General features: G+C 41.0%; 1 protein-coding gene across 1 annotated transcript in view; it reads left to right on the forward strand.

Moving 5' to 3' along the window:
* Positions 1-53: 53 nt before the first annotated feature.
* Positions 54-14,123, forward strand: part of MAST4 (microtubule associated serine/threonine kinase family member 4) — a 202,722-nt gene continuing 188,652 nt past the window's right edge. The window contains exon 1 of the mRNA XM_042782093.1: positions 54-145. Coding sequence (XP_042638027.1) covers positions 54-145 — 92 coding nt within the window. The remainder of the gene's footprint in view (positions 146-14,123) is intronic.

Below are 14,123 nucleotides of genomic sequence, written 5' to 3' on the forward strand. Positions count from 1 at the left end.
TCCCGTTTTGGTCTTATGGCCTTGCACCCGCAGTGAATTGAAGAAAGAGAGAAATGGATATGTCTGACCCCAATTTTTGGACTGTCCTCTCAAACTTTACTTTGCCTCATTTGAGGAGTGGGAACAGGCTTCGCCGAACACAAAGGTAAAAACGCGGGGGATCCTTTGCCTGGTGAGGGAATGCTTTCGCTTCAGAGGCACCCAAGGACTGGGCTGCCTGAGCCTCTTAGTAGCTGGGGGTTTGTTTATTGGGTGACACTTTGAAAAGTTTATGCCTGCTATGGGGACACTGTTTCAGGTATTCTACCATACATACGGGTTTCCTGGATAAACCCTATGAATGTACTTCTTACAATAATTCTTTCAAAATGTGGATAACAAGATGTTTCAATTGTGAGTGATAGGGAGAGAAGAGGGGATGGAGCTGAAGGGGAGATACTTTGTTGAAGTCCGTCTTTATGATCTGATGGTGTTTATCCATTTCATTCACCCACATATCAGGGCTTCTGGTTCCCTTTGTGGAGCCTTTCAGATGTTCCCCTCTATTAAATGCTTGACCTTTATAAGATACAGATGTATGGTACAAAGATAGTCCAAGTTAGCCTATTTTATATTGCCTGCTTAAAGAGACAGGTCTGCCTCACTTTGCCATTTTGTTTTTTACTGGTTTGCTGACATTTATTACTAATACAGGGCTGGCCTTTTCATTTTGAAGCATATATTTGACAGAATAGGTGGGGGGAAAAAAGAATTTTAAAGTCATGTTGAAGCTCATGCCACAAGTGAAAGGCAGTTCAGAGTTAGTTGCTGACACATAGGTTGAGAGAACATGATTTTAAAGGAGTTTCCCCTCTTCCCACATTCATGTCCAGCACAGAGAGGTGGCATTATTGCAGGTTTAGAGGGACACACCCTCCAAGTTATATAAATACAGAGTCTTTGTTTTTCTTCAAATCTTGCCTTGCACATGCACATGAACATGCATAAGAGCAACTGTGCAGTGAAATAAACAGGATACAGCCTATCAGATTTGGAACTTCATAATCTCTATGCTCTACTGTTCACAGAATACAAGAAAATGGTTCTTTGTGCTTTGTTTTACCTGTAACTTTTTGTCTCAGAAATGTAGACGATGTAATATTTTGGAGAACATAGTTTTTTTATTCTTCTGAAATTTCCCATGATATTTCAAAGGCATCCTGCAATATTCTTCCTCTCACGCACACACACTATATCAATGTGTGTGTGTTCATTTATATATATATATGTCCATACATATATATGAATGTATATATGTATACTCATATTTGTGTTTGTGTGTGTGTGCACGCGTGAGAGATAGCTGACAGATTTAAAGTCATATTTACCATTTAAGGCAACTTGAACCATGTTGGTACCAGTAAACCATGTTAAACTATAAAGTTTTTGAAATACTGTAGCTGTGCTTTTCTCATTCTGCCACATAGTATGTTCTGAGACACTTTTTTTAGTATTGGTTATTTTTATTCATACTGGGTCATCCATTTTCTAAAACAATAAAGTTGAACAGATACTATGTAAATGAATAAGGCCACTACTCCTTATGCCCATAAGTTCTATAACTTCTTCTCTTTTTCAGTTTGACAAGGACCCCTTTAGTATTTCTCAGTGGTGAGGTCCTGGTTGTGGTGCAGTGCCTGCTCTTACCTGGAGTGAGTTCTTAGAGAGATGAATCGGCTCCAACATCACACTTAAAATGTCTGAACCTGGAGCCTGAAAAGTAGCTGCAGCCTTTTCCCCCCTCCCCCCACCTGTTGCTAGTGTTACTGAGAGAGTCAATTCATGAATTCTCCAAATGAACTGAACTTGGCTGTAAGTGAGTATCTATTCAGCCATGATGTTCTCGGATGCAGTCGAGTTGGCTCTGACGCCTGCCACTTAGACATAACAAAACAAAATGTTGCCCAGTCCTGTGCCACCTTCCTAACTGTTGGTATGTTTATGTCCATTATTACATCTATTGTGTCAGTCCATCTCATTAAAGGTTTCCCTCCAACACTCCAATTCAGATAGCTCACATTGACAGAGGGCCTACATTTTAAGTAACCTGGGTTCTTCCAGGCAAAATGGTAGCGTATGGGAGGGATGTTTTGACTCCTAGAGTCATGAGCCTGTGTCTTTCACTTTGGCAGAACAAAAGGAGGTAGGTTGTCTTCTTCCCTTCTAAGAGTAGAGGTTGACATAGCCTGTTTGTTACTGAGAATTTCCAGGAAATATATGTCCTGAATATCATCTCTACTTTCATCTAGTCATTTCCTGTCTCTGAGGGCAAGCACCTGCTTTGTATTTATTATTATGTAGATTCAGAAAGATGAAAGACAGGTGTCCTTCTCTACAGGGCAGTGTACATGGCTGTAACATCCTGTTGTTATACAGTGATCGGTCTGGGCTCTGTCCTTCCCTAAGGACACACACACAGCGCTTACACTGTGACTCTTCTTCCCTTTTTGTGACCTAGCCCTTAACTGCTCTTAAGTCACGTCCGCTTCTCTGCATCACACACATTTTAACCCTCTTCCTTACCTAGCCGATCAGGTACCCTCAATCCTTTTTTTAAAAAGGGCCTTTCCATTCCCACGGTGTCCTCTCCTATTGCCAGTTGTGATGAGGATGCCCTTTCTGTAGGTGAGGATGTCTTGTTCTCATGCTCAGTCTGTCCTGCCTTAGCTTTGTGAATATCTGTCCAGCATAGACTTAACTTCTTTTCTGTACACTCACTGACTTTGCCTTACAGATGTTTCTTTTGCATATTTTATCCCAGCCACTTGTTCTTTGTTATCCGGGGGCTTCATCTTAACTTTATCTTTAATATCAGCTGCTTAAGTCTACAAGGAGTAAAATCCAGCTTTGAGCCTGTGAATGAGTATCTTAAAGTTCATAGGGATAGGGGTTTGTACCACTTGAAACAATGGTTGAATGGTTTCTGATTCTTGTTTTAAACCTTTGTTGGTGTTGTTGCTAGTTACTATTGAACCAATTCCAACTCTAGGCAACCCCATGTCTGCAAAGTAGAACTGCTCCATAGAGTTCTCAAGGCTGTAACCTTTTGGAAGCAGATTGCCAGACCTATCTTCCAAGGCAGCTCTGGATGGGTTTGAACCTCCAACCTTTCGGGTAGTGGCCTAGCTCTTAACTACTTGCACCACCTACGTACTCCTCTTAAACCTTTACTATGGTAGAAATTGTCATCATGGAAAACTTTTGGTTTGCTACGTCACATCTGCCTTGTCAGTTCATCATGGTACCTAGTTTGTAGGTTTACTCTATTGGAGAAAACTTTATTTTATGTGTAATTGATTGTATTTTATCTTGTTGTTGTTGAGAATATACACAGCAGATCATACATCAATTCAACCGTTTCTACATGTACAATTCAGTGACATTGATTGCATTCTTCGAGTTGTACAATCATCCTCACTCTCCTTGTCTGTGTTGTTCCTTTCCACTTACATAAACTTACTGCCCCCTAAGGTTCCTGTCTAATCTTCCCAGTTGCTTTTGTCACTTTGATCCCATATAGATCTTAAAAGAGCATGATGCTGAAGGCACACATTCTTTACTAGCAGGGGATAGTGCATTTCTTTTAAGGTTTAAAGATTATCTCAGGACAGTAGTGTCAGAGGTCATCTGCTCTCTATGGTTCCAGAAACTCTGGAATCCATGAGAATTTTAAATTCTGTTCTGCATTTTCCCCTTTTTGATAAAGATTCTTCTATGGAATCTTTAAACAAAATGTTCAGTAATAGTAGCTGGGCAACATCCAATTCTTCTAGTCTCATGGCAAAGGAGGCAGATTTTCCTGGAGGCAGTTAGCTGCTATGGTAATTTAGTTGTGTGTCAGCTAGGCTGGACCTGGTTTTTGAGTGGCTGGGCAACTAGATGTAGTTATGCCCCATGCTGAAACTAGTAATCAGCTCCATGGTGGAATCTATTGGAGCAGCTGAGTAGCTGCCTTAGGGTTGTAGCCTGCTTCCAGTATATAAAAAGAAGTTTTGAGAAAGGTCTATGAGCTTTTGGGCACGCTTGGCCCTTGCATGTAGCTGAGTCTTCATTCAGCAGTCTGCCATGTTTCCTGCCGATCTGGAGACTGTTCCTGGGCTTGAACTAGTGGCCTGCCATGTTGTTTGATAATCTTGGGACTGTACCATTGTATTTGTCGACCTTGGGTTTGTCAGCTTCAGCAACCAGCAGCTGCCTAAATTAAGAGAAGCCTCCAGCTCCAGTGGGCCAGGAGCAAGAGGCAGAGCTGAAGCCCAAGGTCAAGAGGCTTTCACTCAGCCCCTAGAGCTGGCACCTTGACCTTGGACTTCTAGCCTCCTCAACTGTAAGAGAATAAATCCCTGTTTGTTGAAGCCATCCACTTGTGGTATCTTCTGTTAGAGCAGCACTAGCGAATCAGAACAGCCATATATCCATTTCCTCCTCCGATTCCCAACTCTCTTTCTTCCTTTGTTGCTCCAGGCAAATAGAAACCAGTTGTGTCTTAGATGACCACCTGCAAGCTTTTAAGCCCTAGGCACTATGCAATGAACTAGGAGGTAGAACAGAAGGCTAGACACTTTATTAGTCCAAGTAACTGGGATGGCCCACAAACCATGACCCTAAACCTCCCAATCAAGGAGCCAAATAACATGAGGTGTATGTTTGTACATAAACAGTCTCAGTAGCTACTCTGTGTGTGTGTGTGTGTGTGTGTCTTTTATAAATACATCTCTTATACAACTTCAGCCAATTCAGTTTTTTATAGACATTCTTTTTAAGGTTTATCTTCTAATACTGAACCCTACCTGGGCCTTTCACTCCTTGGGTTCTTGGGAAAGAAGCCTATAGTCTTACTCTCAGGCGTAGACTCTATATTACACAGTACTGATTAACTGAAAACCAGTTTGCCTTGTCCCACATCTCCAAGATGTTGTATTGTGCCATTCATTTTCAGTCTTCACCATGACAGCTGAAGCCCAAGGTAAAGGGGCCTTCACCCAGCCCCTAGAGCTAGCACTTTGAACTTGGACTTCTAGCCCCCTCAACTGTAAGAGAATAAATCCCTGTTTGTTGAAGCCATCCACTTGTGGTATCTTCTGTTAGAGCAGCACTATTGACTTGTTTGGACACACACTTGCTTTTGTATGCTGTCTTGCTGTGAAGCTCACACCTTTCCATTGGAAATGGTTTCTTTTTTATGACTGGTTTTGCTCTTCTTTCCTCTTCCCTTATTTCCTCAAGTCAGTCGCGTTACCACCATGCACCTGCTGTTTCCAGAGACCGAAATCTAGGCTGCATGGGCAGATTATCTCAACCAAAGTCATTGTTGTTGTTCTAAAGTTTAGTAATATTGCATGTTTCCACAACTTTAAATTTTATAGCTCTGTGTATTTTACACTCACTTGAGGATCACCTCACAACCTAGAGTGAAAGTCAGCTTGCTTGCATTCATGTTTCCACCTGTGCTGATATCACCTTTTATTTTCTCACTGGATTAAAAAAAAACTTTTGGGGAAAGGAGTCAGTTTTCTTTCACTTATCTCTCCTTTCTCCACAGTGCACAATAAAGGGCTACAGTTGATGGCTAAATGCTACTAAGTTTTGAGATGGCTGTTCCATTTTAACAACATGCAGATGCTTGATTTTTACCCTTCATATTCAGAAATCTGTCATATTTCTATTTGGCTCACATGGTAATCTGCAAACCTCAATAACACCTCCATCAGTAACTCTTGTTATGCAGATGGACAGTTTGTGACTCTATTTGAGCAAGTTTCTAAATGTGTTTTTCTAAGAAGCAACAATTCCAAGGACCCACAGAATAAATGAAGTTCTTTTTCCCCCCTGAATTCACATTACTCAGCAGTTGCTACGAACATCACATACATTGAGGGGTCTTTAACTGCTGTAGTTGTCAAATGTACTGAATTTGTATGCACGCTGCATCTTCCCCCCAGAAACATCTGTAGTGTTTGGTGAGTTTGTTTATCTTCTTTGTTCTACTCATGAATATATGTCTTTAAAGAGTATGAAGAATACACCTTTGTCCTGCCCTAGGATTCTGAGTGTTAGTGAACTTTTGCTTGTCTCTTTCTCCCCTGAACCTCAGTTAAATTCATACTTATTGAGCATTTACTGTGTGCTGGGCATTGTGACCCACTGACTAAAGCCATAGGCATGCCTTCAGTGAGTTCACAGTCCAGGAGAGGCAAGACACGTAGATGAATCATTGCAAACCAAGGCAATAGAAAGTATTTTTAAAGTACATAACAAGCCATAGGAGTGGTCAATGGGTAAGGAAGACTTTAGTATTAGGAAGCCAGGAGAGGTACTCCATAGATGAGGCAATGCTCGAGGAAGGTTTTTAGGGATAGGTTGGCATTTATCAGCTAGAAGGACAGGGACTTCCCAAGGGGCACAAGAAATGGTGTGTACAAAAGCATGGTGGCCTTGGCACCACTAAGTTCAATGAACTATACAGAGCTCAGTATTGCTGAAACATAAAGAACCAGAAGCAAAACTCAGTATTGCTGAAGCATAAAGTCTGAAGAGGCAGTATATTGTTATGTGCCGTCGAGTCGGACCTAACTCATAGCAACCCCTCCTTGGGTTTCCGAGGCGGTATCACTACAGAAGTAGATTGCCCAATCTTCTTCTGAAGAGTGGCTGGTGGGTTTCAATCGCCAGCCTCCTGGTTAGCAGTTAGGTGCCTTAGGCACTACACTACCAGAGCTCCTGAAGAGGTAGGATAGCATAGTGGTTAAGAGGGTCATTCTCAAGCCAGTCCATCTAGGTTTGAACATTGACTCTGACATTGAGTAAGTTAACTTCTTTGGACTTCAGCTGCCCTATCTATAAAATATGAATCATTAAATTACTTACTTCACAGTTATTGCAAGGATTAAAATGTATTCATTTATAAAATATGCTAAATTCAATGACTGGCACATAAAAACGTTCAGTAAGTATTACTTATTAGTAGTAGAATTATGGCTGTCATACAACCAGGGGATAGGTAGCTGAAGAGGAGAATCAAGGTACAGTTTGATATTTGAGGGAGCTTAGTCATTATCCTAAGTTGAGGGACATTGAGTATCTAGCATCACTGGGGAATTTGGAGGTGGGAATGAGACCTAGGAACCAGTGAGTAAGTATTGCAGCAAAGGTTATGCAGGCCTGAATAAAGAATGTGGTAAGATGATGCCTTTGAGAGAAACTAAGTACATAAAATGGACAAAAGGTGATGACACATTGACTCTAAGGGATCAAGAAAGGTTCTGCAGTGTTTGTAGGGTTTTTGACTTGGGGGACCAGGGAGGTTGAAGAATGACCTGTAAATATGAGTAGGGGAGGTGAAGCCACAAGAACTTACACACTTTTGCTCCTCAAAGCTCAGATGAATCCACATTTTTTGAGCACCTGTTGTATTCTGGTACTATGGGGTATTCATTCCTTCATTCAGCCAATATTCACATTGTGTACCTGGTGCTGGACTAGGTAGGAATACAATGGTGAACAAGACAGGCATGTGGTGTGTGTTTGTTTTCTATTGTGATTTAAGTGAAAAGTTTGCAGAGCAAATTCATTTTCTACCCAACAGTTTATACACATTTTGTTTCATGACGTTGATTACATTGATTTTTTTTAAATTGTGATTTGAGTGAAAGTTTACAGAGCAAATTGGTTTTCTGTTCAACAATTCATACACGTTTTGTTTTGTGACATTCATTGCCATCCCTACAATGTAACAGCACTCTTCCCATTTCCTTCCCGTGTTTACCATTCTCTTCCCACTTCTTCCCTGTGTTTACCATTTCCATTAATCCTTCTTTCTTATCCCTTCCTGCCTTAACATTATTCCTGGGCAAATGCTGCTCTTTGGATTTCATATGGCTGATTGTTTTAATGAGTGCATACCTCCCTGGTATTATTGTTCACGTTATAGGCTGTTATCATTTGCCTGAAATTTGAACCACAAAGGTGAGTTCAGTTCCAGACTTAAAGGCTCTCTAAGGGTCATAGTCTTGGGGATTCTGTCTGTCTCTATCAAACCAATAAGCCTGGTCTCTTTTTTATGATTTTGAGTTTTGTTCCTCATTTCTCTTCCACTCTATTTACAACCTCCTATTGTGATCCCTTTCAGAGCAGTCGGCAGTGGTAGCCAGGCATCACCTACTTCTTCTGGTCTCAGGGTTATGGAGGCTGGAGTTCTTGTGGTCCATTAGTCTTTTGGACTAATTGTTTCCTTACATCTTTGATTTTCCTCACTCTTCTTAGCTCTGGTTGGGGAAAGACCAAAGTTATATCTTAGATGGCCGGTCACAAGCTTTTAAGACCCCAGTTGCTACTCACCAAAGTAGGATGTAGCACATTGTCTTTGTGCGCTATGTCAAGGCATGAGTATTTGGACCTTACAAAAAAACAACCATCTGAATAAGATGATTATCAACTTTTGTTCAATATTCTGAAGGCTATAAGCAAGAGCTGAGAAAGGAGTATAATAGTACAGGTGTCAGAGCAGAGGACTGCTTTAGAGAATGTGGTCATTGATGGTCATTTGAGGAGTTAACCTTTAAAGACAGACTTAAGTAATGAGAAAGAGCTGTCCACAGGAAGAGTTTGGGGCGAGGCAGAGGGAACAGCAAAGGCTCTGAAGCAGAAAAGAAAGAATCTCCAAGGCAGCCAGGTGGATATACAGGCACAGGCATTCACTGGAACAGAAATAATAGGCTTGGGAATCATCATTAAGACCATGAGATAAATAGATTAATCTGTGAAGGAGCTAACAATGGCCAATTTAAGGGAGTGGGCAGGAGACTAGAGAGGAGAGTCCCAGAAGATGGAAGGGAACCAGGAGAATGCCACCACAGAGATCCCAGCAGGACAGTGGTTAACACTGCCATTCCACAGAGATGTGTGTGTTGGATCTGGCACCTGGGAATGCACTATGACTTCAGCAGAAGCAGTTGTAGCAGAGTAATGGGTGCAAGGGGGTGGGGGGTGAGGGGGGTGACCGACCAGGAAACAGTAGTCAAGTGAAATATTAGAGACCATGTGTGGTAACAGTTCTCTGTGGGAAGCTAAATGCAGCAGCGACACATCATTCTGTCCTACCCTGTGCACATTCATGGCTGGCCTGTTAGTCTACTTTTCTGAATCATATCCCCTTACTCAGTGTTGCTCATTTTTACTGCCTGCTTCATCACCCAAATCAGCAGTGACAATTTCTTTTTCACCTCCTCTCTGGAAGCGCAAACCTTTCCACAGCCTTAGGAATATCTCCTTTCTAACATTCTGACAGTTGGAGTTTCACTCTCTTCAAAGCCCTGGCTCTGTACATCGCTAGCTCCCGGCCATTGCCACTTCCTCTCCTCCCGAGTCCCTGATACCCACGCCTTTCCCTTCCAGCCTATTCTTGAGATGACTGAAACCCAGCTGCACTTGTTGTTCCTCCTCTCCACGCCTGACCTGCAGGCTCTGCTCCTCCCTGAGTCCCTGCGCCCATTTCCTCCCACTCCTTTCTTTGCCCAGGCCTGTTTCATACTGCTTCCTTTTATCCTTCTCTTTTCTTCATGCTCTAGAATGTATCTTCTGCAGTTGGAACAGGCCTGCATATCTCCATAGGGTTCTCTCATTTCCACTGAGCTCCCAGCATTGGTAGTACTCTGAGACAACCCGGGCTGCCCTCTCTCATACCTCCCCCCAACTTAGTAAGGGCTACTCACATAGAAGATGAGAAAACTGAGACCCCAAGCCAGAAGCTTTCAGCAGACCTCCAGCAGCTGGTGGGTCTTTCTCTGAGTGATTTCTATTGAGAGCTGGGTTGCCCCACTCAGTACCAGCACGTCCTCACAGAGTCAATGTGCATCACATACCTGATTAAAGTTTACTAGATACAGAGGGCATGAGCGGAAATAAGCATATTTCATAAATGTGTGATGCTTACAATAGGAGATTACGAATTGTTTGTTTTGCTCCTTGAATGTGTAGGCCTTTTGTGGGGAGAGGAGAGAGAGAAATGTGGGAGCATGCAAAGAGTAGACTTAAAAAGACATTCATTAAAAATAAACCATTTGAAACTAGAGCATATGCTCCACAGGGATATATGGACTATTCATTTCCGTAATTGGACAACATTTGCATGAGGGTGTGTGTGTCTCTTAACTCCCAAAGCACAGAGAGAGGGTGAGTGGTTCAGAGTGAAGAGATAGAATATTATGTGCTTTTATTGCTTGACTTGCTTCTCTTTACACATATATCCAGTTATCTAAGTCTTTAAAACAGAGGAATTACAAATAAGCTTCAAGGTGGAGACCATCTTCCTTCTGGGCTAATAACTAATAAGTGTTTAGGTCAATAAATCCTTTGAGCCCCTACATGGGGATGGCCCATAGAGGGAAAAGCTTAGAATAGGCCCTGTTCTGAATAATTTAGGAGATGCTGCCTTTTATTGGTTGAAATGAGGGTAGGCTGGTTCTCAGGGAGATTACACATGGAGGTGCTAAAACCCTACTTCCCCATACATCCCCATCTTTAATGTGAGTGAACATGTACAAAGGAATTTAGACTGAGCTGTCTTCACTACATGTTACCCAGTCATTTGAGAATGACGTCATGGTAACTGAGTAATCAATTTCTTTGAAAGTTAAGTAGGAGAACCAAGACATTAAAATGGTCCTGGGGCTACCTGGATGAAAGTAGGCACCAAATCCCAAACAAAACCCATCACCTCATTGATTCTAACTCATAGTAACCGTAAAGGGAAGAGTAGAACTGCCCCATACAGTTGCCAAGGCTGTAATCTTTACGAAGCAGACTTCATCTTTCTCTCATGGAGTGGCTAGTGGATTCTAGCCACTGATCTTTCAGTTAGCAGCTAAGGTCTTAACGCCTGCACCATCAGGGCTTGAGAATAGGCACTGGGTGTGCATAAAACCATTTATTAAAAGTGGACTCAATGTCTGTCAGTAACATCTTGATTATTTAGACCGAATTTGGTTTTTATGATACCTGGAACATTCTGTAACAAGAGCAATCTCTAAATCAAAGTTCACATTGTTGATACTGGTACTTCTGGTACTTTATTTTTCTTTCCTCTGTCTGCCTAGTAATTAGGAAAGTTCCCTTGTGAACTTAGCTGTACATTTTGAAAATTGTTGATCTTAAACCTTATTAAGAGAATGAGAAGACCCGTGAGGGTTTTAGAGCAGCCCTGGTGGTGCAGTGGTTGAACACTTGGCTGCTAACTGAAAAGTCAGAGGTTCGAACCCACCAGCCACTCTGACAGAGAAAAATAAGACAGTCTGCTTCCATAAAGATTACAGCTTTGGAAACCCTATGGAGCTCCTAAGTGTATCTATGAGTCAGAATTGACCCAAAAGCAATGGGTTTGCTGGGAGTTGTAGCTACACTAATGGCTGTTGGGCATACTTATTAGAGAAGGTAATGATACAAATATCATACTGAAACATTGCATTGTTTTATTTTAAGGAGAAAAGACTCAAGCGGATAATTTATACTTGAATTATCACTCAAAGGTGAAATAGATTAGAAAGAAGAATCCACTATCCACTTTGAATCTGAGTAGATTCTAACTCATAGTGACCTGGTGGGTTCAAACCACTGACCTTTTGATTAGCAGCCGAATGCCTTAATCACTATACCACCAGAGCTCCTTGGAAAGAATAGGCAGCCATTAATGTTTCTGCCTTAAGCACCTCATTGTTTGCTTTTGATGGAACCCTGGGTCTTTCTGCATGCTCTTGTTCCTGTAGTCTTACATTCACCAGAGATTCTGATATTTTTAGTGTTAGGGTCTCTTAGGAGTCTCTGGGTTATGCAGATGGTTAATACGCTCAGCTGCTATCCAAAAGATTTTGGGTTTGAGTTCACTTACAGGCATGTCGAAAAAAAGGCCTGGTGATCTACTTTAGAAAAATCAGCCATTGAAAATCCTGTAGAGCATAGTTCTACTCAGACACTCTGACAGTGTCAACTCTACTGCAACTGACACTGGACTGGTAGAGTTAGGAGACTAACTCAAGGCAGAAATATAAACATAAACCAGGTCTTGACATGTAGGCCAACCGTGACTTTTATTCTGAAGTTCTGGTAGAAGCTTTTAGTCCTACAAAGGTAAGAACCAGCTCCATGTCCCTGGAAACTTTCTAACCTGCCACGGAAGTTCAAATTGCAGGTATCTTTTGGAGGTAATGTATTAGGATCTGAATGAATCACCTGGGTGGAGGAAATGAGGAAGCAGTAGATCAAATGAAGATTAGTAAAACTTGCTGAGGTCTTCTAGGGTCACAGAATTAGAGAGGAAAGAATATTAATGGATTTGCCAAGCCCATTTTGCCTATGAGTATTTGTTGAAGATGTCTTTGCTATGCTTTTTGCTGTCTAATTTTAAAATATTACAGCGAGTGTTGATGTGTCAGACCCCTGACTTTTACCTTACTGCATCTTTTCCCTGAAGAGTCACCATTAGAGTATTATCTGGCCACTGTCAGATTTCTCTGCTATGACATCTGAAGAAAATCACTGACCACATATCTGGCATAAGAGTCACCTTTTAACATTCATGTCTTAAAGTTAGCTGGTGGGTATCTTTGTGTTGAAAATTATAATTATTAAATATTTAACTTTTACAGATCTATGGAAGGGTTAAGAAAAAAAAATAGTATATTTGTCATGGGAAAAACTACTAGCTGAATAAAGCACTCTAGGAAATACCGTAAATGAAACCTTTGTTACTGTAAAACAATAGGCATTAAGTGACTATTATGTAATGTTGTTTCTTAAGTCTGATTTGGATGACTTGTTGATTTTGGAACTTGAGATATGATTCCTTTAAAAATACTACATTCACTTGGCTGATCTCAAGACTTCTGATACAAAAGCAAAGACTTTTCCAAGTGGATTACCTAAGTCAGACACTGAGCATTGGAGATGTTGAATTCAGGTTGGATAGATTTTTTTCCATATGGGGATCAATTTTACCTACCAGGTATTCTCCATTATAGTGCCAATCCTGATAAACATAAATTATTTGCCAACCCTAAAAATGGCTTATTAATTTTTTTTTTTTTTTTTTAAGTCTGCCTTTGCTCAACCACTCCAAAGGGCAGAGAGGTAGCAAAATGGCTGATGGGGAAACTCTCCTACTTTGGCAAGTTGATGATTATAAATTTGCATTTGCTGTACATCATAGATCCTAAGCAAAGGGATTTATTTCTTGAGATCTCAAACGGTCAAAGTGGCCAGTGGCGGGGGAAGACAGATGCAATGTGGGGTAGTTCAGGGATTCCTTAGGTGATGGTTCTGCCATGTTTTCTACAGCTTAAGCATCTATGCTCATGAATCATAACTTCCTGTCTATTTTAGGGATTGATGTGTCTAGGGTTAGATGTCTGAACCATGGAACTAGTAAGGAATAAAAGTAGCTATGTTTGACTCTGTACAGTACTCTTTCTTAGTAGATATTTCTCATTAAGGATTTTAGCTCTATTGTGGAGAAATATGTATAACATAACATTTGCCATTTTAGCCATTTGTAAGTGTACAATTTAGTGACAATTGATTATTTCCACTATATTGTTCAACTGTCAATCACTACTGTCTGTTTCCAAAAGTTTTTCATCACCCCAAACTGGAAACTCAGTACCTTTAAGCAAAAACTCCCCATTCTCTGCTCCACTTGACCCCTGGTGACCACTACTAACTTTTTGAAATCAAGGATTTTTAAGCTGAAAAACCAATAGAGGTTTTCCAGGCTCAAGACCCAAAACCTGCTCTCTTCTGTCCAATTCTAGGATCTCAGTGGTTTTAATGCTATTTTAGTGGTATAACATTGCCAAGATATCCTTCTGGTAGGTAGACTTCACCCATCTTCGAAATTGTGATTGATTATATTATTATTTGATGACTTCTTAAAGGAAAGTCTTTAAAGAAGAGTAGTTGTAGTTTTTCTTACCTTCTGGGATTTAACCTTGAGATTAGTCTAACTTCCACATCATAACTAGGATTGAGACATTGAACTGGTTAGGTACAAATATAATGCAACTTATGAGTCCATTCTTAAGAATTACATGTAGTAGAAT

The sequence above is a fragment of the Orycteropus afer genome, unplaced genomic scaffold (assembly GCF_000298275.1).
Source record: "Orycteropus afer afer isolate SDZICR_OR568_19922 unplaced genomic scaffold, OryAfe1.0 scaffold00242, whole genome shotgun sequence".
Lineage (NCBI taxonomy): Eukaryota > Metazoa > Chordata > Mammalia > Tubulidentata > Orycteropodidae > Orycteropus > Orycteropus afer.